Raw genomic sequence first — 22,651 nt, forward strand, 5'->3', positions numbered from 1 at the left:
ATATTTCTACTATAAATCAAGAAATAAATGTATAGAATATCTTTTAAAAAACAATTGGTGAAAACAATTGGAGATAAAACTTCAAAAAAATGTAATAGGAATATTATCATCCATGTTGCTCACTTTTGCTCTGTCTGAATAGGTCAGCTACTTCTGCTTTAAATAAATTTAGCTGCAAAAGGCGGTTTAATTCGTAAGGGCAAAGGGTGTGTTTTACTGTTCTTCCCAAAACAGAGCTCTGTGTACAAGGAGTAATAGATGATTTTTTTCATTGGGCAAGAAGGAAGAATATGAAAAAAAGAACATATGCGCAGGCTCCAAAATGAGTATTTTTTCTGAAGCTGTGCAGCAAAAGGTCCTTGTATCTCACTACTTGCATTGCTCCTGAAATATCCTGGAAAGTGTGACACGTGGCTCTGCCAAGCTGTCCTGCAAAGTAATGTCAAATATGACACCTGCAATCCTTGCATCTAAATGTACTGCGGAAGTCATCAATTCTGCACCAGGGCAACCCACCCTGAAGCAATTGCTTTCTTATTTCCACCAACAATTGAATCCATCCCTTCTGATAGCCCTGTTGGTGCAAGAAGGCTTGCATTCATGATAAAAAGAAAAGGATTTAGGTCATTGTTAGAAGATTGAGGATTAGTATTCCTAGAGGTTAGTCAAGCTTGCCAACTATATTGCCATTGTTATAAGTTCCCCCAGTGGAGTTTTTTTAATGAGCTGTAGAGATTTTCCATTGTGCTCTTGATTTTAAATGCCTAAGCCAAGCAAATAGCTGAGAAAGAAAAGAGAATCACTGGTTTGGAAAACACCATAGTAGTAGGGCAGAATGTCAGCAATGTGTACATGAGCCAGAGACTAGTGGCATCAGGCAAAAATAACACTGATGTCATCGTTTGATTTAAGAACTTCCCAATCAAAGTGAAATCAAGCTGTTAGGAGGCTTTTCTTGACACATAAACAACGTCACCTTTTAAAGAACTGGGTTATAGGGAAGAGCAACATGTGTTTAATTTTTCTTCACTGAGACTCTGAATTTGTTCCTCATCCCACTGTTGCGTGACAGATTAAATGTGCAAAGTCAGACATCTCTTCTAAGATTGGGATATCCTAGCACACAGAAAATGGCCCAGTTTCCACACTGGGCCCTGTCTAAACTTCTGCCCCTGTATGAAAAGATGCCTTTTACATGGGAGGTAGCTATCACTAGGTGAATCTTGGTGCTGGTGAGCTGCTCTCTAGAGAAGCCAAGCCCCGCTGGCAGGTACTGACCTGCCTTAAGTAGCATGAAATATTTACGTTTTTCACAATTAGGAGTTTATCTTCAGATAATCCTAGAATGGTTTTGGTTGGAAGGGACCATAAGGATCATCCAGTTCCAAACCACCTGCCACAGCCAAGTATACCTCCCATTAGACCAGGTTGCTCAAAGCCCCGTCCAACCTGGCCGTGAACACTTCCAGGGATGGGGCAGCCACAGCTTCTCTACTAGTAAAAATTTCTATATATCTAACAGGATATAATTACTATGTTATTGTTTTCTGCAGCAAAGGGTAGAAACAAGTCAAATACAACAGTTCCTTCAGGATGGTCAGGTCTAGTTTATTGGCTGGCAGTACTTCCATCAGCATGCTCCCAAAGCAGCAGGAGTTCAGCTTCCAGTTTCCTGTTCTCTCTGCATAAGGAGAAGATGAGTTGCTTGAACCAGGAGTCAGCCTGCACACAGAGGATGTGCATGGGCTTGGCACAAGCTACACAGAAGACTGACACCATCTCACTAACCCCCTCCCTCTCGCTTGCCCTCCCTCTCATTCTTTGCCTCTAGTTATATTTAGATCACACGAGTTAAAGCTTGTCCCTTCTGGACACTCACACACACATGCTGTAGATACGACAACCCAGGCACAGGAGTTGGCCAACAGATTATCTCATTCCACATCAAGGAATAAATTCTGATTTCTGATGACAAAATCCTGCCCTTCAAGAGGAGGCACAACATGCTCAACCCCATGGAATTTCGCTACTTGCAGATTTGACTTGGAGACTTTCAACAGATAGAAAAAGTGGTTTGCTCAGCAACTTCCTATTTTCTCAGATTTCCTTCCAGTTTGCAAGATCTTGCTTTCTTTCAACACTTGCTTTAAGCCTGGTTCCCATGCCGTCCGCCATCAATGCAGCAGTGGCTCAGCAGACAGCTGCTGGGTCAGTTCCCAGTGCTATTAGCACTACTACAACTGAAGGTGCAGGTGGGGGCACAGGAGGGATTTATTCTGCCATTATAAGTCGCAACCAGCCCATTATCAGAGTAAAGGAGAAGACCTATGAGGAGCTTCACAAGAAGTGCCTGGAGAAAAACATTCTCTATGAAGATCCTGATTTCCCACCAAATGAGTCCTCCCTCTTCTATAGCCAGAAAGTCCCCATCAAGTTCGAATGGAAAAGACCACGTGTAAGTAACATATTGCCTTTTACTTTTGTTAAATTTAAAAACTCACCTTGAGCTTACATTTTGGCAAAAAAGTGTGTGTCAGGGGGACAGGGACAGTAAGCTGGAAATGTATTTCCTTAGGGCTCTCATGGAACATAACTAGCTAAGGCTGCAGAGGCTCAAAGAGTGTGTGTACAGTGACTAAAATACAATACACTAAAGTGAAGTAAGAGATGGAATGAAATATGCAGAAAAGGAAATATGAAATATGATTTTCTTCTTGCATGACTTCCTAGGGATTTTCTTGTCTGAAACTGCCAAAGAAAAGTTCTCATCATTCTGCAACAAGTTATTTGGTTTGCTGAAGCTTGATTTTTAAACACTATCTTATTTCTCTTACAACTGTACTTTAGTATTCTGCTGTTTTTCCCAATCTGTGAAAACAAAAGGACAGGTTATGGTCTGAAATACGCTTTTATTCAGTTGTTTGCTCTCAACATTGCTTAGCTGACTCGCAAAGGTTGTTTAGTGTATTATCCACATATCAGGGATGTGGGTGTTGTAATCACTACAAGTAGCCACTCCTGCCTAAATAATGGCATCTCTCTTTCCTATCTCATGGGTATTTCACAGCCAGCCTTCCTCTTCTTTCCCACCCTGAATGGCTCTCACAGGCAGAGGAATAACTCCCCAGTTCCCAATTGATTCCTCGTCCTACGTAGGAAGAGTTTCCCTCTTTCCCTGTCACTCGTGCTGGGCAGCTGCTCCCCTCCAGTGCAGCAGCCCCCAGTACACTGCCCCCCCTTCCAGCAGCGAGGATGTGGTTCTGAGGAGCTTCCCCAGCTCCCTCTCTGGCAATTTTCAGCTACCTCTTCTAGCTATGCCATACTTTCCAACACCCAAATCTCTGCTTCAATGGCCAAGTCAGTGCTGGTAAACCTGACAGATAAAACTAACCCCAGGAGTGTAACAATACCCGGCGCTCCTGTAGGTAGCTGTTACAGATGCAGAGGAAGGCCACGTGCTGCTGTCACAATGTGAGCAATGTGGACTGGGCAACATGAATCCCCCACCTGCCATGTCCTGTGTCTGTACTTTGTAATTCCTTCATCATCACAATTGCTGCATCAAGCCCTGGAGATGTGTGTGAATGAGTTAAATGCAGCCACAAGTGAATCATCTCAAAGGGATGAGACTCCCCTTTTCTCTACAAAGTGACGTAGCAGTACAGTGGAAGAGTGACAGATGGGGAGACAAACTACAGGCATGCATATGAGAAAGCATCAAAACATTAAAAAAAGCAACATGTAACTTCACACTATTATAAATGAGCATGCACAGATCAAGAGTTTGGGTTTGGGAAGGTTCAGGCTTCAGGATCCCTACTGCAAATACTTGAAGCCACTTGGTAACAAACACGTTTGGAAGTTCTATACTTACTTGTGTAGCAACAACAAGCTGGGGACGGTAAGGCTCAACACACCACCTAAACAACAAACATAAAGCTATCTATGTTCTTTTGATGTAAGTATTCAGTCACCTGATGTATCTGTGGTGCCGGCTGCAGGTAGAGCAGGACATCCAGAGCGCATAGTGGCATGCTATAGGATCAGGGATCCACTTCAGCCCAGACCCTGATAGTGATGGCTGACCTGCTGGGGACACAGCGGACCTGATCCATAGAGACGCCTCTGCCTTCTGCAAATGTGTCTGTTTTAAAATAAACCCTGTAATTTGGGTCACTGCTGTACCCAGCAGGTCCCTACAGGGAAGAGACTCATAAATAACACCTTCTCTTTTTATAAGGTGTCCTCTACCTTGTCATCTATACCACTGATGTCAGATTGACCCAGGACTTTACTTCACTGGACTTTGAAACTGTATGTTCTATAGCACTGGTAGGAGGGCTTGTCTGATAACACTATATACACTAATAATATTAGACACATTAACATAACATCGTAAAGTCAAATGAATATGAAGTAGTAATACTGGGCTAAAAAGTATTTTGCTAAGAGATTAAAGCAATCATTCAATAACCAAATGTAAAGGTTCAACTGCATGGCCACATTTTGTAATAGTCTGTGAAGACAGACAACCTCTGTTACTAAACTGCAATGGCATTTCTTGGGGAAAGAAAGCAACTAGCTTATAAACTATACTCTTATAAAGTGGTAATTTTTAATCACTTTGAAATTTAGGTGAAGCTTGAATTTACTCAAACTTGATAATGTGTTCTAAAATAAAGCAAAATATCAGAGAGCTCAGAAGTCCTGAGAGAACATCCTAATACTGGCTTCACTCTAGATCCTTTCCCTGATTTCTGTCACATATTGTATATTCCACATACCCCCAGAAATAGCAAATAAATGCCATCAGTGTGCTCCAAGATCTCATTTACAACAAGAGAGCTGGGAAGTAGGCAACCTGATCCTGACTGCTTCTGGCCTCCTGAGTCACTTTACTCATGCCACCTAATCGATTTGTACCCAAGCTCCGCCCTACCACCTGAGACTAATGTATGAGAATATAGTATTCATGAAAGATTAATGATGGCTTTAAATGAGCATTACTTGCAATGACATGAATCCACATGGGATTGTTGAGTACCAGTTTTTCCAGAAGCTCCAAGCACTGCTTGAAGAATCACAAAGTCAATCTAAAAGGCATGTGTTTGCTGGTTACCAGCACTATAACCAAGCACTGATGACAGTGCCATTGCTCAGCTGAATAGATGTTCTTCGCTGTAGCTTTCAGCATTCTGTGCTGACACACTGAAAGTCTGTGAGTCTGTTCATGCACATGGGATTTACAAGGACTCCACAGCACATCAGCCACATGGATGGTCCCCTGAGATCCCCTCAGCTCCCAATCCACATGTTCACTGACAGGACCAGGGCTCTCTCCGCTTGCTCTGCCAATGGCCATGCTGTGACCTGACCTTTTCCCTGGGGCTCTGTCCTGGGTTTAGCAGCAGCAGTCATTTTTTCTCCTTCTTGGTAGCTGGTGCAGTGCTGTGTTTTGACTTTCGGGCTCGGAACAAAGCTGATAAAAATGATGTTTTGGTTTGGCCAAGGACTTTGTGAGTCTCATGCTCTGCCAGGGAGGAGGGGAGGCGGGAGGAAGCAGAGACAGGACACCTGACCCAAACTGACCAAAGAGGTATTCCATACCACAGCACGTCATGCCGAGGGGGGGACCCGGAAGGAGAGGGGGTCGGCCGGGTCGGACTGGCGGTTCGGCGCGTGGTATTGTACTCCTTTCCTTTGCTGTTTTCTCTTATCATTGTTGTCGTTGGTGGTAGCAGTGGTGATTCGTATTGTACCTTAGTTACTAAACTGTTCTTATCTCAACCCGTGGGAGTTGCATTCTTTTTGATTCTCCTCTCCGTTCCCCCAGGAGTAGGGGGAGGGCAAGAAGGGGGGGGAGTGGGTAACAAGCTGTCTGGCTGTGGGTTAAACCACGACAGTTCTTTTTGGCGCCCAACGTGGGGCGAAGGGGCTGAGATAACAACAGATCTGACCGGATTAATAGTCACTCATCACAATGCTGATTTATTGGCTCTCAAAGTTGTTCCTCTTGATCTCACAGCTTCAGAATGTGTAATTTACTTAGATCTATTGCTGTTTAGGTTTTTCAAGTGTGGGGTTGGCTAAAGTTCTTGTCTCAGTGTACTTTATGATGATGACTTGTAACACAATAGAATTATTGATCATGAAACTTATCTGGTTTATGTTCCCAGTATGGTCACCACCTTTATACTTTGGGAGGTATATAATAGAAATGCTTAGCAATTACACATATTCTTTCTCCTTCTCGGGTGGTCAACCTGTGAAGGAGGCATTCTTTTACCCTCCCATTCCTCCCCCCAGAGCATTTACAGCATCATTTGAGAGTTTTAAATGGCCTTTTAATGCTATTGAGACTTGTTTGCTGATTGTGATGGGGATCACCATGTTGGCACGTATACAGAGTGTATTTTGGCCACAACTATTTCATCTGTTTTCAAAAGTTAAGCAGAGTCAGGTTTGGGTCTTGTCTGGGGTTAGACAACAATATGGGAGGACCAAGAGGTTTTCCCCAAGGCTGGACAGCCATGAGTGGCAGGGTGTGTGGGACAGTATGGGCAAGTATCTAGTCCACTGGGCCCCTCCAGTGCTTTGGAAACATTGGAGATGGAAGGACAGTGAATTATTTTGAACCTGGTGGGCCCATGACCCTTAAGGCCAACAGAGCAGAGATGCAACATCGAGATGGACTCATGATCGAGGGGTGGACTTAGCAATGGACACTATTGCCCAGGTTATTCATGTGTGTGAACACTGCACACAGCCTCTCCTGCTCTGAAAGACTGTTACAAGAGATGGAGCCTGCATCATGGACCAGATGGACTCAGCAGCTTTATAGGGACTGGTCCATGCACTACGATGAGAGTGCACTTAGATCAGAGTGATGGTATATTGAAAATGTAGGATCTGAGCATGACGTGAATGGTATGGAATAAGGGGTGGATAATGTCCTGGGTTTAGCAGTCATTTTTCTCCTTCTTGGTAGCTGGTGCAGTGCTGTGTTTTGACTTTCGCTGGAACAAAGCTGAAAAAGATGTTTTGGTTTGGCCAAGGACTTTGTGAGTCTCATGCTCTGCCAGGGAGGAGGGGAGGCCGGAGGAAGCAGAGACAGGACACCTGACCCAAACTGACCAAAGAGGTATTCCATACCACAGCACGTCATGCCGAGGGGGGAACTGGGGGGACCCGGAAGGAGAGGGGGTCGGCCGGGTCGGACTGGGGTTCGGCGCGTGGTATTGTACTCCTTTCCTTTGCTGTTTTCTTTATCATTGTTGTCGTTGGTGGTAGCAGTGTGATTCGTATTGTACCTTAGTTACTAAACTGTTCTTATCTCAACCCGTGGGAGTTGCATTCTTTTTGATTCTCCTCTCCGTTCCCCCAGGAGTAGGGGGAGGGCAAGAAGGGGGGGGAGTGGGTAACAAGCTGTCTGGCTGTGGGTTAAACCTCGACAGGCTCCTGTAATTCCTTACTGAGGTGGTGAGAGGTGTTCAGCATCCAGCCCTACAGCTCTTGCATCTGGCACTACATGCTCTTCTCTTTGCAGTCAGTGCTACCCAGAGGTCAGGTCCTCCTCAGCCACCTCCCAGAACGATTGGTCTCTGCTGCTGTGAGGACACGAGGACTGTTCTCGTGCCTTGCCAACAGACAGATGGCTGCCATGCAACGCAGCTCTGAGCCCTGGCATGTGGGCAGCAAGAAGGCCCCTGTAATTCTACCCAGCTAGTGACTGCCATGCCATGCCATGAATGCATGGAGCAGACCTCCTAATGCTCTAGTCAGGCAAAAGCCAAGAGACAGCCCTGAAAGCTTCCCTGAGTAAAGACTGCAGGAGCCTTCCAGCATTTCTGTTCAGGCTATGAACAAAACCATGCATGAGCATGATTTAGGTATGTAGGTGGGAGTTAATAATATTAATTATAATATTAAATACAAATACTGTATTAAATAATGTTAAACCATTCATTCAGCTGTGGAAGGTAAGAGAATCCCAAAGAGCCATTCTCACCTGCACCAGGTTATATCCAGCTCAGTGATGGGCTGTGCTGTTTTCCTAACAGGCTCATCCTCCTGCACCTATGCTGCCTCTGGGGGCTCCTGTCAGCTGAGAGCAGTGACAGGGTCACCAGTCTTTGAGAAAAAGCCTGTGTTATAACATAGTGAAGAGTATGGAGAGGTCCTGCTGCAGTCCTGTTTGGATCTAATGACACTAGGACATAAATAGGAAGGTTCTGCTGTGACACTGTGCTTTCAAATGCACCACGGTCATTCTCCTTGATCACAGCCAGGAGGTCACAGCATTAACTGCCAGATTCAGTGACTTCTCTATGGTGATCTTCAATGTAGCCAAGAAAACCAGCAGAAGGGGCTATCTTTGCATAACACAAGTAAAATCAAGTCAGTAGACTAGCAGATTTTGCTTAGAAGGAAGATTACTTACACCATCTGCTGCACAGGTGTGAAGCTGTTTGAGTGCAGTAATCACAAATGTGTGCCTCTGCAGGCAGTATCACACAGAAAAACGGCATTTAGTGCCACCAAGGCAGGTCTATCAGATGACAGCATCCAGCTCAGACTCTAAAACTAGTTTGATGTCTGACGATGTCGAGCTCTGCCTTGAAGTGTGCAGCACAGCCATTTAATAGCATGGTCTAGACCATCAGAGGCCAAGGGAGAAGCATGAGGCTAAAGATTGCCTTAAGCAGGCTAAAGAAGGTGCTTCCTCTACTTGACAGGATCAGTTTAGGGAATTTTCTTAGAATGCCATAAATGCCTTTTGCTGCAACAGTGTAAGCTGACTGAAGGATTTTTCCTGACACAGAGGAAAACCTAATGAAAATATAACAAAGGTCAAATGCCATTTTTAGTTGTGTGCTGCCTCTGCATTTTCCAGTGCTCCCTTCCAACTGACTCATAAATACTCTCTTCCCAGAAATGCGTGCACTTTCATGCATTTTTCTCTACGATTCTCTGTCTCCCGTACTATAACTTTGATTTTTTGTAATGAAATTACAACCCCAACCAAATCAACCCAGTGAACAAAAAGGTCCTTTGGATAGCACCAAGGCAGTCTGAGGCACTCAGATGAAAGGAGGCTACTTCTAGATGAATCGTTGCATCAGTGAAGCGCAGCCGTTTGGGATTCCTCAATGATAACTTGACCTAAGAGATGAAGAGCAATCCCTTGCTCAGCCAGGAGGACCGGAAGGGCAGACCTGCCACTTGCATCTTGAAGAACAGGTTGTCTCACACTGCTGGGTACTTTTCATCAGCCTTGGAAGACCTGGAAACTTCTCACTGTAACTTCAGCTATACTCAGCACCACTAGCACAGCTGGTGTAGAGTAATACATTAAAAGCATATCCATAGTGCACTAAGCACACCTGGCCACCACAAAGAAATGCAAGAAAAGCATTCTGTCATAGCTAAATCAGCCCATATTGCAACTGCAGGATTCCCTCCTTTGCATTCTTTTACCACCACCCTCCAAAGCAAACAAGCTCAGGATGTAATAAATGGCTCTGAGGAACAATCACTGCTGTACACTTAATATTTGGAAACACTTAGTCACCATCTAACTTCATCTGAAACACAGCATGCTGGATTTCAGAGCTTGTAACTTCCATAAGAGCAGGATCAAGCCAAAATACAGTAATAGCAGTTGAAAAAAAGCAATCCATAAACCTGGCATCTAACAGCTAGTTTTCAGGAGAGCACCCCAGCAATGTGAGGAAGAGTATTTTCAACAAAGCAAGTGGGTGGAGAAAAGCATGAAGGCATCTCAAACAGCTGCCTTGACAGCATTGCACCCCAGAACAGCTGACCAAGGCCCAGAATAACAGGACAATCCCTCCACTTCCTTCCTCAAGGAGAATAAGGTGACTGCCAGAAGCTGGTCTCTCTATCTGGCTATATGACTAATCCAGATACTTACATCAAAGCAACTCTGATGATTATTGTGAAGGAGCAAAGCAGTGGGCGCAAGCCGAGTGAAACTGAAAGACCTGAAATGTGTCTGGGAAATCCAGGGCTACTCTGATGATGTGGGGATAAAAGTTTTAGACCTCAGAGACAGACAACAGCTGCCTGTACTGCCACACAAGCAACTGTCAGTTGTTTGTTCCTCTCCTTTCCAGCCTTGCCATCTTCCAACAGATGGGGTTCTTGGACTACACTTTGTCTTCTTCCCCACCTGCAGCTGCTCAGGGAAGCAGTTCCCTTACCCAGTGTCTTCTTTTTCTTTCCCATACCAAGTATTTTAAGTATGAGAGATGGGATAAAGCAGGGACTTCTTTTTCCTCTATAGGACAGGTTGCACCTACTTCTTCCCTTGGTTTTCCTACACCCCATGGTTCTTTGTCCATATAGAAAAAGGCTGTGTAACCCTGCAATAGTCCCAACCTCATTTGCTAGTAGTTCCTACATAGTCCTTCCCTCCTTACAGCAATTCATTAAGTATTTATGCCTGTATAGCATCTTGTGTCTATTCTGTACTAGTATAAATACTGACAAACCCAATGCATTGTCCTAAGTGCAGGACAAAATATGACCTTCCTCAGAGGATAGATGATGTGCATTTCTGAATGCAGCATTGGCAATATAGTCCTGCAACATGAGGAAAAGAAGAAAATCTCTTAACCAGCAACTTATTCCTGAGAATTCCCCCAGACTAGCTATTAGACTTTGTAGACGCACGGATAGAACTCTGGCTGAAGTCTGCAACATCCAGATTCCAAAACATTTTCATAGTGAAACTCTGCAGGAGACAACTCTGCAAGAGATTTTGATATCCACAAACTATCCTACAGGAAAACATTGTCCTAACAGAGCCTTTATTTCTGTGGCAAACACATCATAATGAAACAGCTTTCTGCTCATTCATTTGGTTCTGTTTTGCAGGAAATCTGTGAGAACCCACGGTTTATTATTGGTGGAGCCAACAGAACAGATATCTGCCAAGGAGAATTAGGTATGAGATTGTTACTTAAACTCTGTACTTTTTGCAGTGTGCATCATAGTTTAGCTCTCACTTTATTTTCTTTTGCTTCCAAGGTGTTATTTGAAGTCACTACACCTCTATTGATTCCTTCTCTCTTAGCAAATCATTAGTATCTGCCTAGTAACAATGTAGGGAAGAACTTGAAGTGAAAGAAGCTTTGCAGGGTATTTTGCTTTTCATGAACTACTATCATGAGTGGGTTACAGAACACCTTCTAGCCTTTCTTTCAGTCTTGGAGGAGGGGAAAAGGAGGGAGAGATAAAGAGGAGGAGTTGATTGAGAAAAAGATTTAATCAGCTACTGCATTTTTTTCAGGTATTTAGTCTGTTATTTCCATACAGGAGCTTCTGAAAGCCTCCAGCACCTTCTACTCAAAGACAACCCCTATACTGAAGACCTTAAGCTCAGATGCTTAAAGATACTTTGATATATAAAGCCACTACTTAGGCACAAGTGATGCCCCTGCAACGCTGACCTGCACTGCTTTGTGAAGTCATTCCCCACATTCTCCTGTGGTCTTTCTCCTGAGCTAATACATCCTAATTGTGTTAATCTTTTCATTAAGTGTTACATGCTCGTGACTGTCCTCATCACCTTCCTAGTACTTAAATCTGCCTTTCTTTTTGAGGTGACCAGAACTCCACATTTACTAACTTGTGGCCCCAAATGAATTCACATGCATAATATGTTCTCTCTTTTTGTCTTCCATTCCTTCCCCAACTACATATAGCACTGTTTACCTTTTTGACTTCTGCTGAACTTTGCATAGTTTTCAAAACTCCTGGTCATAGTGGACCCCACATCCTTCCTAAGGGGAAATAGGTAACCTAAAATGTACTGCTATATGTACAGAGTTAGCTTTCAAAAATACGTACATGTATTTCTAGATGTTTTATCTCTCCACCAGTCTCATAAATTTCTTTTCCAGTGCCCTGTAATTAGATTTAGTTTTTACCACCTCATGAAATTCTCTCGGCCCTTTAATTCACACTGCTCAGGCAAGCTTACCCTATAACTGCTCTTGCAGTAGCAGCTGAAAGGTTTTAATTATGGCTTGAGGCATTCTTTGCTGAACACAGAAGTACTATGGGAGAAAGTCACCTTCTCAGAGTTCCCACAGAGGCAGCAAACTTATGCAAGAGTCTGAAGCAGGAACTGCAAAGTGCTAAAGAGGAGAGTGTTTACAAGAGTGCAGACATGGATTCTAAAAGAGGAAAACACGTCAAGAGCAATGAAGCAGGAAAGAGGCCCCACAGAACTGTGAGTGGGGCAGTGGGTTATCCTCTGAGCAGAAAATGAACATGTGAAACTGAACCTCAGCTGTGCAGAGCTCCACCTGCGAGAGTTACCTCTCAGCCAGCCTCTGTGCTAAGCTTGGAAGGGCTACTAACATGGAAGGTCAGATACACATTCACATGGGACAGGCAAATCTTAGCACAGTTACAGTACTCAAGTTTTAGGCTTTTTCTAAATTACAGGAACATCATCTATTTAATAGGCATGTACCTAGCTGTGAATGATGCCAATGAGCATTTCCAGAGCACAAATAAATAAAGTACTAAAGTACTGCAGAACACATGGAGAAGCGCCCTTTCCTGAAAGGTGACAGCATGCCCTACTGACAATCAACATGTCACTGCAATATCTCAGGTTCTCCCTTGTTTCTAGTTGCTCTGTGCCTTCAGTTTGTCCGCTGTTTCTGCTCCTTTACAGGTGACTGCTGGTTCCTGGCTGCCATTGCTTGTCTGACGCTGAATAAAAAACTACTCTGTAAAGTCATACCTCATGACCAGTCCTTTATACAAAACTATGCTGGCATCTTCCACTTCCAGGTGAGTCTCTTCATCTAGTGGAAAGCAGTTGTAACTGATTACCCAAGAGAGAGCTCAGCTCTCAGCACGCTCTTTCCTCTCCCTTCTCCATCCCTTGGAAGTGTGAGCCACAGCGGGGAAGGAAAAGGCACTGAATTGCCTCACCCCAAACTCTTCCAACAGGGCAGTCACAGAAGAGCCAGCCCATACAAGCAATGAGGGATCATCAACCTGCTCAGGAAGCATTTGCAAATTGCTGTGTCCTGTGCGTAAGGGATAGGAACAGGTGCCCAGTCCTGTCTCCCTGCTCAGATGGAGCACTACAGCCAGCACAGACATGCAAGAGCATCTATTTTTAGGCCCACAAGCAGGTGGTCTGACAAAAACAAGTTACTGAAGAACTGCTTATTCAGAAAAGATTGACGGCTTTCCACATTTCCCTTGGCTCTCCTAACGGACTTCTCACTGTCCCGCACGTGTTGCCCAGGGGAATTCGGTACGGCTGCCTCCCTCCCAGTAGTCACATTGCAAAGCAGTTAATTTCCACATTTTCCCAGAGAAGGATTCCTCATCAGAGACTTTTGTGATAGGACAAGAGGCAATGGCTTCAAACTTAAGCAGAGGAGATTTAGGTTCGATATAAGGCAGAAACTCTTTACTATGAGGGTTGTAACAATGGCACAGATTGCCCAGAGAAGCTGTGGCTGCCCCATCCTTGGCAGTTCAAGGCCAGGCTGGATGGGGCTTTAAGCAAGCTGCTCTAGTGGAAGGTGTCCCTGCCTCTGGCAGGGGGTTTGAACTGGATAGGCTTTAAGGTCCCTTCCAACCCAAACCATTCTATGGCTCTATGATCTCTGCTCTCTCAGCCCAGCTTTCCAGCCAGGCTCCTGCTCTCTGCACCAAGCCAACCCATATGTTTTCTCTGTCTTCATTCAGTTCTGGCGCTATGGAGACTGGGTGGACGTCGTCATCGATGACTGCTTACCCACGTACAACAACCAGCTGGTCTTTACCAAGTCCTCCCAGCGCAATGAGTTCTGGAGCGCCCTCCTGGAAAAGGCCTATGCAAAGTAAAAGACCCACCAGACTCTGCTGGGGATCCCCACCAAGGCTTTGGCTGGGGAGGTGGTTAAACCACTGAGTACAGGACTTACAATGAGCGTGGAGACAGTCTCTGAATGCACTGTGCCTTTTCCCTTAGATTCTTATGCTCAGAATTGGGAATGGGGTAAAGCGTATTTTCTATAGGTTTTGCTGCTCCTTCAGAGGACTTCATTTAATTCTCAACATATCTGTTTTTTTTCTTTTAATGTGTGTAGGTGGCATGTTTTAAAACTTTTAACTTGTGGGCTACCAAGCAGATGGTTTGTGGGTTTTCTTAGTATGTGTGTTTACAGATCTGTATTCATACATATACAATAGAGGTAAAAATACATATGTGGGTATTTTTATCTGTGTAAAAGGGAATATTTTTCTTTTCTCTTTCCAAGACTCCATGGGTCATACGAAGCTTTGAAAGGAGGCAACACCACCGAAGCCATGGAGGACTTCACCGGAGGAGTTACAGAGTTCTATGACATAAAGGATGCCCCTAAAGATATCTATAAAATCATGAAACATGCCATTGACAGAGGATCCCTCATGGCCAGCTCCATTGATGTGAGTCCATCTGAACTTTTTGATGAGCCATAAGAAATGTCAGAGCAGAGGGACCTCTCAATCCATAAGCAAATATATGCCCCCTTTTGGAGCTGCGTGGTTTAGTTCACATAGCAAACATCCATTTCTAGGAGATGGAGTGATCTCCACTAAACACCACCCATTGGTAAATAACAAGAATCAAAAGGGAAATGAATAGAAGCAGAACATGGAGGTGGAGAGAAAGGGTGTGATCAGCAAAACCAACACCCCACCCTCCATTGCCTTGCCCAGTAAAATGAGGTTAGTATGGGGGTGCTGCAGCTCTGTAAGACACAAATCTTCATGTCAAAGATGCTAAGTGTGCCAACACATAGGAATTTAACCCTTCAATTGCCAGTGTAGCCTCAGATTGTCTTAATTTATTGTGGTAAATTTAAGATTAAAAAAAAAAAGTTTCAATAACCATTATGGATTATGAAGTTACAGTAAAGGTAGGAAAACAACTGGTGCTATCAACCACTGCAGGTGAGTATGGACATAATGAGGAAGAAGTTATCTAGGCTGTCTTTTACCATTCATCTTTCTTGTAGGATTTCTCTTCTCTCTCCCTGTCTCATGTTTTTGCATAATACTTTTCTCCCATTCTCTGTCCCAGGATCAACTAGGCTTTTCTTATGGATCAGCTCCTCGGGGCGACATCGGGGAACTGATTGCTCGAATGGTGAAGAATCTGGAAAACTCACAGATGAGTTACCCCACTGTAAACTACCAGGCGACGGATGAGAGGCCAGCCTGGGTTCGTATGTCTCCAGAAGTGATTGACTACACAGTGCTTTCATTTACAGACACTTAGAGAAACATGTCACCTATTCTTTTAAATCCATATTTGGCTGCACTGAATTATTCCAACACTAAAGACCTGTTCTTATATATGCTATTTGACATATGTGTTAAAAGACTTCAGTGCTTTAAAACACAGTGACTGATACGAGAGAGCTTTGCTTATACTGCTGGCTTGCGGCACAGGCTTATCATTTTCAGAACAGGAAACGATTAGTGGATGTTATCAAATCCCTTACTTGCAAAAGGTTGTGAGAACAAGACAATTAAAATACTAGGCTAGAAAAAGATCCCCTAGGGTGTGTGGGGATGTGAATGGAAGAAAAAGCAAGCTCTGCACGGGGCTCACTTGAGACACAAAAGCACTTGGTGAACTTATTTTGAGAGTGTTATGGGGCTCTGCCCACAAATGGAGGGGGCTGTTCTCAGGATGTTCCTTTTAGATTACTGCCATTAATTCCCTCATTTAAGAAGCTTAACAAGGGAAAGAAAAACATGTTGAGTTTTATATGTGCAATAAAATACAAAGTAACTCCAACATTCCCAAGTATGTAGCAAAATAAAGAGAAAATTAAGAAAAATCCTATATTGGTAAACTCAAAAGCTTTCAAATCTGTGGAGGGACATGTTGCCTCTTCCTTCTCTCTGCCAGGCAGCTGTAATGCTTTAGGGAGCATTTCCATGACAACGAAATTATGTTGCTTGCTTTACAGAGAAATAAAAAAGGAAAAGAAAATAACCCAGAAAACAAGCCAACAAACAAGGAAAAACCAAACCAAAATAAACCTCCACAATTACATAATAATACATAAAACTTTTGGTTGTGCAAACTGTTGTGTATTTGCAGCGGAAGTAGCTGACTCTTCCTCTTTTGACATCCATATTTAGTCTTCCCAGAAGACTGAAATGGTGTAATTCTTCAGGAAAGCCCAGCGTAACTGCCTTGTGTTGCAAGCATGGCTGCCCAAATCACCCATGTTTTGAGGGGAATTTCCTCTCCAGTGACTGTCTACTGAAGGAAGGTTGCAAAACTCTTTCTATACTTGCTGCTCAGCCCCTGTTGTGCTGCTGGTTATTACACATTCCTGAGCCATCACCAGAAACAAAATCATGACTCCTGGTGATGATGTGTGTGGATAGTGCAGGCTGCAGTTGCACTTCAGAGAAGTGACCCAGAGCACCAGCAGAAGTTAGTATTCTTAAACAGAAAAGTGTGAGAAAAGGGTTCTGGTAAGTAATGATGGGAACAATATGAGTAGAAATGAAGAAAAAAAGGAAATAGATACGAGGTTATAGGCATAAAAAGTATGGAAACAGGAGCAAGAAAGAAAAAGAAACAGGAGGAAAAGGGAAATGGAAAATAATTGTGACAGCAAGGAAGTATGTGCATGAGATCCTCCCTGGGCAAGCTGCAAATGTACCTGTGTGACTTGACTTTACTAATTCTCCGTTTCCAGCCCTGCCTTTCTCATGCCCAGATATGTCAGGAAGGGATAGGAGAGTTACTGGCAGAGCTGTACAGGCATCTCTTAGAGACAGATGTGATGAAGAAGGTGAAGTAATCTATGAGACACACTAACACTTGATTACCAAGACAGAAAATGTATTTACCCCTCTGAGCAACACATCGCTGAAGAAAAATTTCAGTAATGAGGTTTAATTTCCTGTGGAAATGTACATTTTATTCCACAGAAAATTGATTAAAAAAATAGTGTAAATTAGTTGGAACAGTTTATTAAATAGGATGTTTTAATGTCATTGTGATAAGATAGCAGCTGTGTGTAAAGACGGAAGTGTTCCTGGTGTAGTGGAAGGTGTCCCTGCCCATGGCAGGGGGCTTGGAACTAGATGATATTAAGGTCCTTTCCAACCCAAACCATCCTGATCTAGGTGTCGATCTGCTCTGATGTTTCCAGTTAATATGCAAAAAACTTACTGAGCCATACAAGAACATAATATCCCAGAAAAGGCAGAGTAGTTCTACTAATACAAAATCTAAGTGTTTTGATTAAATATTCTAAATGCTAGCTAAGCACTAACCTGCACAAAGGGAAAAAGTAACTCACAGAATGTCCTTCTCAATTCATAATATTAACTTCTTGCTTTTTTAGTTCTTGCTCCACTTCTTTCTAACTACTAACATTAACCTGTGGGCACTAACCTTGGTCACTTTGGCAGACGCAAAGACAAAAAACCCTTTTATCTGGATGGTGCCTTACCCCAAAAGCCCTGGGTGGCACTACCTGCCTTAGGGCAGTCAGCAAAGCTTTTCATGACTCTGTCATGTTTCCATCTTCTGTCTAACAGACCATAGTGCCAATGCAGTATGAAACACGGATGTCTTGTGGGCTCGTCAAAGGTCATGCCTACTCAGTCACGGCTGTGGAAGAGGTACGTACAAGTCCCTTTCCTGCCCTTCACTGCAGAACACATGCAGAAGAGCCCTCTCCTGATAGGCAGTGGCATGGTCTACTGAGAACTAACATGTCACGTGTCCAAGTTTTGGCTTTCTGGGGAACTGGATATTCAACTGTTTGGGCAGAGGTGGTTACAGCCAGTCACCTCCTGGTCTTACAGCCCTCACACTCCCCCCAGGCAGGTCAGGCTGGGTAATGGAGGAGCTGGAATGAGCAGTTTGACAGGCAGAACGTTCCTTTTGACCGTACTCTCAGTCTATTCTTGTTGCATTCTTTTTCAATTAGACAACATTTAAAGGGGAAAAAATACGTCTGGTACGGCTGAGAAACCCCTGGGGACAGGTGGAATGGAACGGACCTTGGAGTGACAAGTGAGTAAACAGCTTCACATGATTTGGAGAGAAAAAAATTGAAGGTTTATTTGCGTGACTGTGGCTTGCGTGTGACCCTACCATTTACTGATGAAGTATGTGAACTGTCTTTGGGGTCATTTTGACACTTGCACTTGGAATTTGGCCATTCTTGAGTGCTTAGCTGAAGCTGTGAAAAAGTACCTGAAAAAGATGTTGAGAGGCTTTAATCAATGGAAATGAAGAGAGAATCCAGTCTAATGGCACAATCTGATTTTACCACCTAACAAGTACACCACCTAACAATTTTCAAAACAAGATGTGACAGTAGAAAAATCTTTTAAGTTACAACAAAGTTGGATGAAGCAAGATGTCAGTACACGAGTAGGTTTGGATAAAGCTGGAAAGGAATTCCAACAGCTGCTTCAGCAATAAGAGTCTGCAAACACTTTTTTCTTCAAGCTTAACAAAATGAACACAGTTCCATGGATTTTTGAGAGCTGTTAAGGGGAAGCCTGAAGGGAAGGCAGACAGAAGTAGGACAACCGGTTTTTTATTTGGGCATGTGGACAGGAAGGTAGCATTGAAAACAAATGGTTGCAAGGCTCTCAAATAAAAAAAATAAATGGATGTAGCAAGATGACTCTTGACTTCCCACTCTACAAGGCTTACAGTAAAGAGTAGAAATTGTAATGAAAACCGTATTATAATATTGTATTTACTCCTTTGAAGGTCAGAGGAATGGACCTTTATTAATGAAGAAGAGAAAATCCGCCTACAGCACAAGATTGCAGAGGATGGGGAGTTCTGGTGAGAACACAGAATCATAGAATAGTTAGGGTTGGAAAGGACCTTAACATCATCTAGTTCCAACCCCCTGCCATGGGAAGGGACACCTCACACTAAACCATGTCACACAAGGCTCTGTCCAGCCTGGCCTTGAACACTGCCAAGGATGGAGCATTCACAACCTCCCTGGGCAACCTATTCCAGTGCCTCACCACCCTTACAGTAAAGAACTTCTTCCTTATATCCAATTTGAACTTCCCCTGTTTAAGTTTTAACCCATTACCCCTTGTCCTATCACTACAGTCCCTAATGAAGAATCCCTCCCCAGCATCCTTGTAAGCCCCCTTCAGATACTGGAAGGCTGCTATGAGGTCTCCATGCAGCCTTCTCTTCTCCAGGCTGAACAGCCCCAACTTTCTCAGGCGATCTTCATACGGGAGGTGCTCCAGTCCCCTGATCATTCTCGTGGCCTCCTCTGGACTTGTTCCAACAGTTCCATGTCCTTTTTATGTTGAGGACACCAGAACTGCACACAATACTCCAGGTGGGGTCTCATGAGAGCAGAGCAGAGGGTCAGGATCACCTCCTTCGACCTGCTGGTCACACTCCTTTTGATGCAGCCCAGGATATGGTTGGCTTTCTGGGCTGCTGTTTGACATCAGTCAAAACCCTGTGTTTCTCTAGGAGATCTGCAACCACAGCAAAAATTAATCACACTGCACTACCTAAATCTGCTACAGCCATTGTGGTAATCCCTGTTCCTCTTCATATTCCCAGTAAGCCTTGCTTTGTGGTCCCCATAGTCTACCACCAGGGTTTATTGAGTGCCACAAGCACAGTCCTTCTAATTATGCTACACTTCCAGAAGTTGTCCATCACTCTTCCTACGTACCATCCTCTCAGCTCACTTTCACCCAGTTTGGAAATGTAATTGTGGTAACTGACCAAAGAGCAGCCCAAATGCATTAGGAAATCATGGCACTGTCATGGCAAACTTCCCCTAATAGTGGCAGTATTATTGGTCACCCTCCTCCACCTCACCAAGGTGAGATCTTTCAGACAGCTGCCCACCATGTAAATCCATTTGCGTTCATTTCCCCTCAATTCCTCCAGGATATCATTTGAAGATTTCATGAGGCACTTCACAAAACTTGAGATCTGTAACCTCACACCTGATACTCTGGAAGCTGATAAACTCCAGACCTGGACTGTGTCGGTCAATGAAGGGCGCTGGGTGAGAGGCTGCTCAGCTGGAGGCTGCCGCAACTATCCAGGTAAGCAACAGGTAGGAGATACAGCCTCTTTGGTGGGGACTGAATTAGGTACCACAGGGTAAGTCACATCACAGCCTGATCAGTGCTCAGCCAAGCAAAAGCCTTGCTTCCTCAGTGTGTTTGTGACAACACCTTGTAAGCCCAAAAGGCAGGCTAGGCAGAGAGAAATCATTATTCAGATACTTCACACTGCCCCAAGCAAGATAAAAGAGATTCATTTCACTAACAGATTTCACTCAGGAACCACTTTTTTATAGTTTTAGGTGCTTCAAAGTTTGTGAGTTTTCAGTTCTTCCTTTTATATCCTCCTTTGGTGAGCAGTTTTGTTAGAACTATGTAAACCACATAACACATAAAAAAGAGGTACATGTTAGCCAGCTTTTAACCTTCCCCTCAGGAGCCACAAGAAGGGAACTTAAATGTTCTCTTTGATCATGAGTATCATCAGAAAACTGAAGTATTATATGTTTGCTTTGGGTTGTTGGTGGGATTTCACAGATACATTTTGGACCAATCCCCAGTATCGCTTGAAGCTCCTGGAGGAAGATGATGATCCTGAGGATGAACAGGTTATCTGCAGCTTCCTTGTCGCACTGATGCAGAAAAATAGGAGGAAAGAACGCAAGCTGGGAGCCAACCTATATACCATTGGCTTTGCCATCTATGAGGTACTAGCTGTAGACTATTGTTTGTACCACAGTCACAAATCCTGACACTATGCCCTTACCAAGACAGTCACCAAATCATTCAGCCTAATAACTTGAATTGCAATCTTTACTTCGCCAGTAAAGGCTATGTAACCATTCAGACCATAGTAACTTCAGGTTTTACCCCATCTATAAATAACATACCTTTTTAAGCTTCTGTAGTGAGTTAGTGACAGATCTGAACATACTCTTTCCCATAAATTCTTCCATCTCTCTTTCATCTTGCTGAAACTGAATACTCATTGGCAGAATAGTGTAAAAAAGGAAACAGACATCCAAGACACACAGGTAGCCATTAACCTCTCTGTCCCTGCTACTGACTTCGTGAGGAAGTCAATTTATTCAGTCCTTTGCACAAACATTTAGTTCAGATCTAGTAGACCTCATGTAGATCCTGAGAAATCTAGAAAGGGAGAAATTGCTTAGCATATTTATCTAATTTGGGGCATTTTAACCACTGCCTGCATCCACAGAAATCTATGTGAACACCCTTCTGCATGATCTATAAACAAGAGGACTCACTAGCAGCTCTGACTGTTTCTTCTCTTTGTTTCTCCCTCAGGTGCCCAAAGAGGTATGAGCAGAACGGAGGCAGATTGACATCTTGGTGTATACTCACAGCTAGTGTTACTATTGTGCCTGTCTGTAAGTCAGCAGGAAACTGTCCAGTGAACTCTGTTTTCAGGGAGGTAACAGAAGTGAAACTGCTAACCTTTCTGCTTTGAGTGTTTATTAGTAACATTTTGTGAGTAATTTTTAGCTCCTTCTCACTTGCACCTTTTCCTCAGTCCTTCTTTATCTATTCCATATTAGACCTGGCCATGGCTTGCATGTCAGTCAGTCAGCCTGGGCTGCAGAAAGCAGCATCAGCAAGCACTTTGCCTTCGCACTCCATGCAAAACCACCCTAAACCATTTCCATTTCCTCCTGCAAATAATGCCAATGACCTATACCCTGCACCCACAGAATTTTCTCTATAGTCTTAGAATCTGTTTGGAAAAACCATGGCATTTTCAGCCATTGAAGAAAGTGTATTAAAGGTACACAGAAGCCCTCAGAGGCCAACTAGACCCAGCCAGTAGCAACTTAAAGGTGACAGACTTGGTATCTGTTATCAGCTAGCATCCCTTGTCAGCTCCTTGCTTGTTAGACTGCTGCTCCATTGGTGTTTTCTGTCTCAACCATGCACTGCCCACACGACAAACCACCTGGGCAATGGATGAGACTTCCTTGAAGACAAATGGACTCATTTGTTCTGCAGATGCATGGTACTAAGCACCACTTGCAAAAGGACTTTTTCCTCTACAATGCCTCCAAAGCTAGAAGTAAGACCTATATAAACATGCGAGAAATCTCTGAGCGCTTCCGGTTACCTCCCAGCGAGTATGTCATCATCCCATCAACATACGAACCCCACCAGGAGGGAGAATTCATCCTGAGGGTCTTCTCAGAGAAAAGAAGTCTTTCAGAGTAAGTTACAGATTCATTTAACTGGTCACAAAGATGGAGGAGAGCTCACTTGTCTGCGACAGTCACGTTCCCCATTTGCTATACCCAGATTTTAATTTTCTTAACCTCATTAGGAACTCCAAGCTACAAACTAATTTCCCCAAGCTTCCCCTATAGAAAGAAGGAGAGAGCCTGCTTTGAATTGTCTTTGGAGAAGCCTACTACTTGCAGGATATCCTTTGTAAACATACCATTAGTGATTTTTTAATAATGAAAGTGAACCTGTTTGGTTTTTTGCTATATGCCACTGGCTGAAGTTTTTGGCCAGATAGATCATTGAACCAGATCTAATTTCAGTCACAAATGAAACACAG

The 22,651-nt window shown here is 43.6% G+C and overlaps 1 protein-coding gene across 4 annotated transcripts in view; it reads left to right on the top strand.

Moving 5' to 3' along the window:
• The first annotated feature begins 88 nt into the window (after positions 1-88).
• CAPN3 (calpain 3) overlaps positions 89-22,651 on the top strand; it is a 32,503-nt gene continuing 9,940 nt past the window's right edge. Inside the window, exons 1-13 of one of the 4 annotated variants that reach the window (XR_009723953.1) lie at positions 89-2,455; positions 10,900-10,969; positions 12,713-12,831; positions 13,747-13,880; positions 14,301-14,469; positions 15,107-15,247; positions 17,599-17,682; positions 17,994-18,079; positions 18,791-18,868; positions 19,961-20,121; positions 20,620-20,789; positions 21,391-21,402; positions 22,090-22,298. Coding sequence is in view for 3 of the 4 variants with exons in the window: in XM_061343713.1 (XP_061199697.1) it covers positions 2,162-2,455; positions 10,900-10,969; positions 12,713-12,831; positions 13,747-13,880; positions 14,301-14,469; positions 15,107-15,247; positions 17,599-17,682; positions 17,994-18,079; positions 18,791-18,868; positions 19,961-20,121; positions 20,620-20,789; positions 21,391-21,402; positions 22,090-22,298 (1,727 nt within the window). In the remaining variant the exon portion in view is untranslated. Of the gene's footprint in view, positions 2,456-10,899; positions 10,970-12,712; positions 12,832-13,746; positions 13,881-14,300; positions 14,470-15,106; positions 15,248-17,598; positions 17,683-17,993; positions 18,080-18,790; positions 18,869-19,960; positions 20,122-20,619; positions 20,790-21,390; positions 21,474-22,089; positions 22,299-22,651 lie in introns of those variants that run through there. The other 3 variants (XM_061343713.1, XM_061343712.1, XM_061343714.1) reach the window with 3 other exon arrangements.

This window comes from Neopsephotus bourkii, unplaced genomic scaffold, assembly GCF_033783945.1.
Source record: "Neopsephotus bourkii isolate Nb327-2 ecotype Australia unplaced genomic scaffold, CSIRO-AGI_Nbou_v1 NB_1825, whole genome shotgun sequence".
NCBI lineage: Eukaryota > Metazoa > Chordata > Aves > Psittaciformes > Psittacidae > Neopsephotus > Neopsephotus bourkii.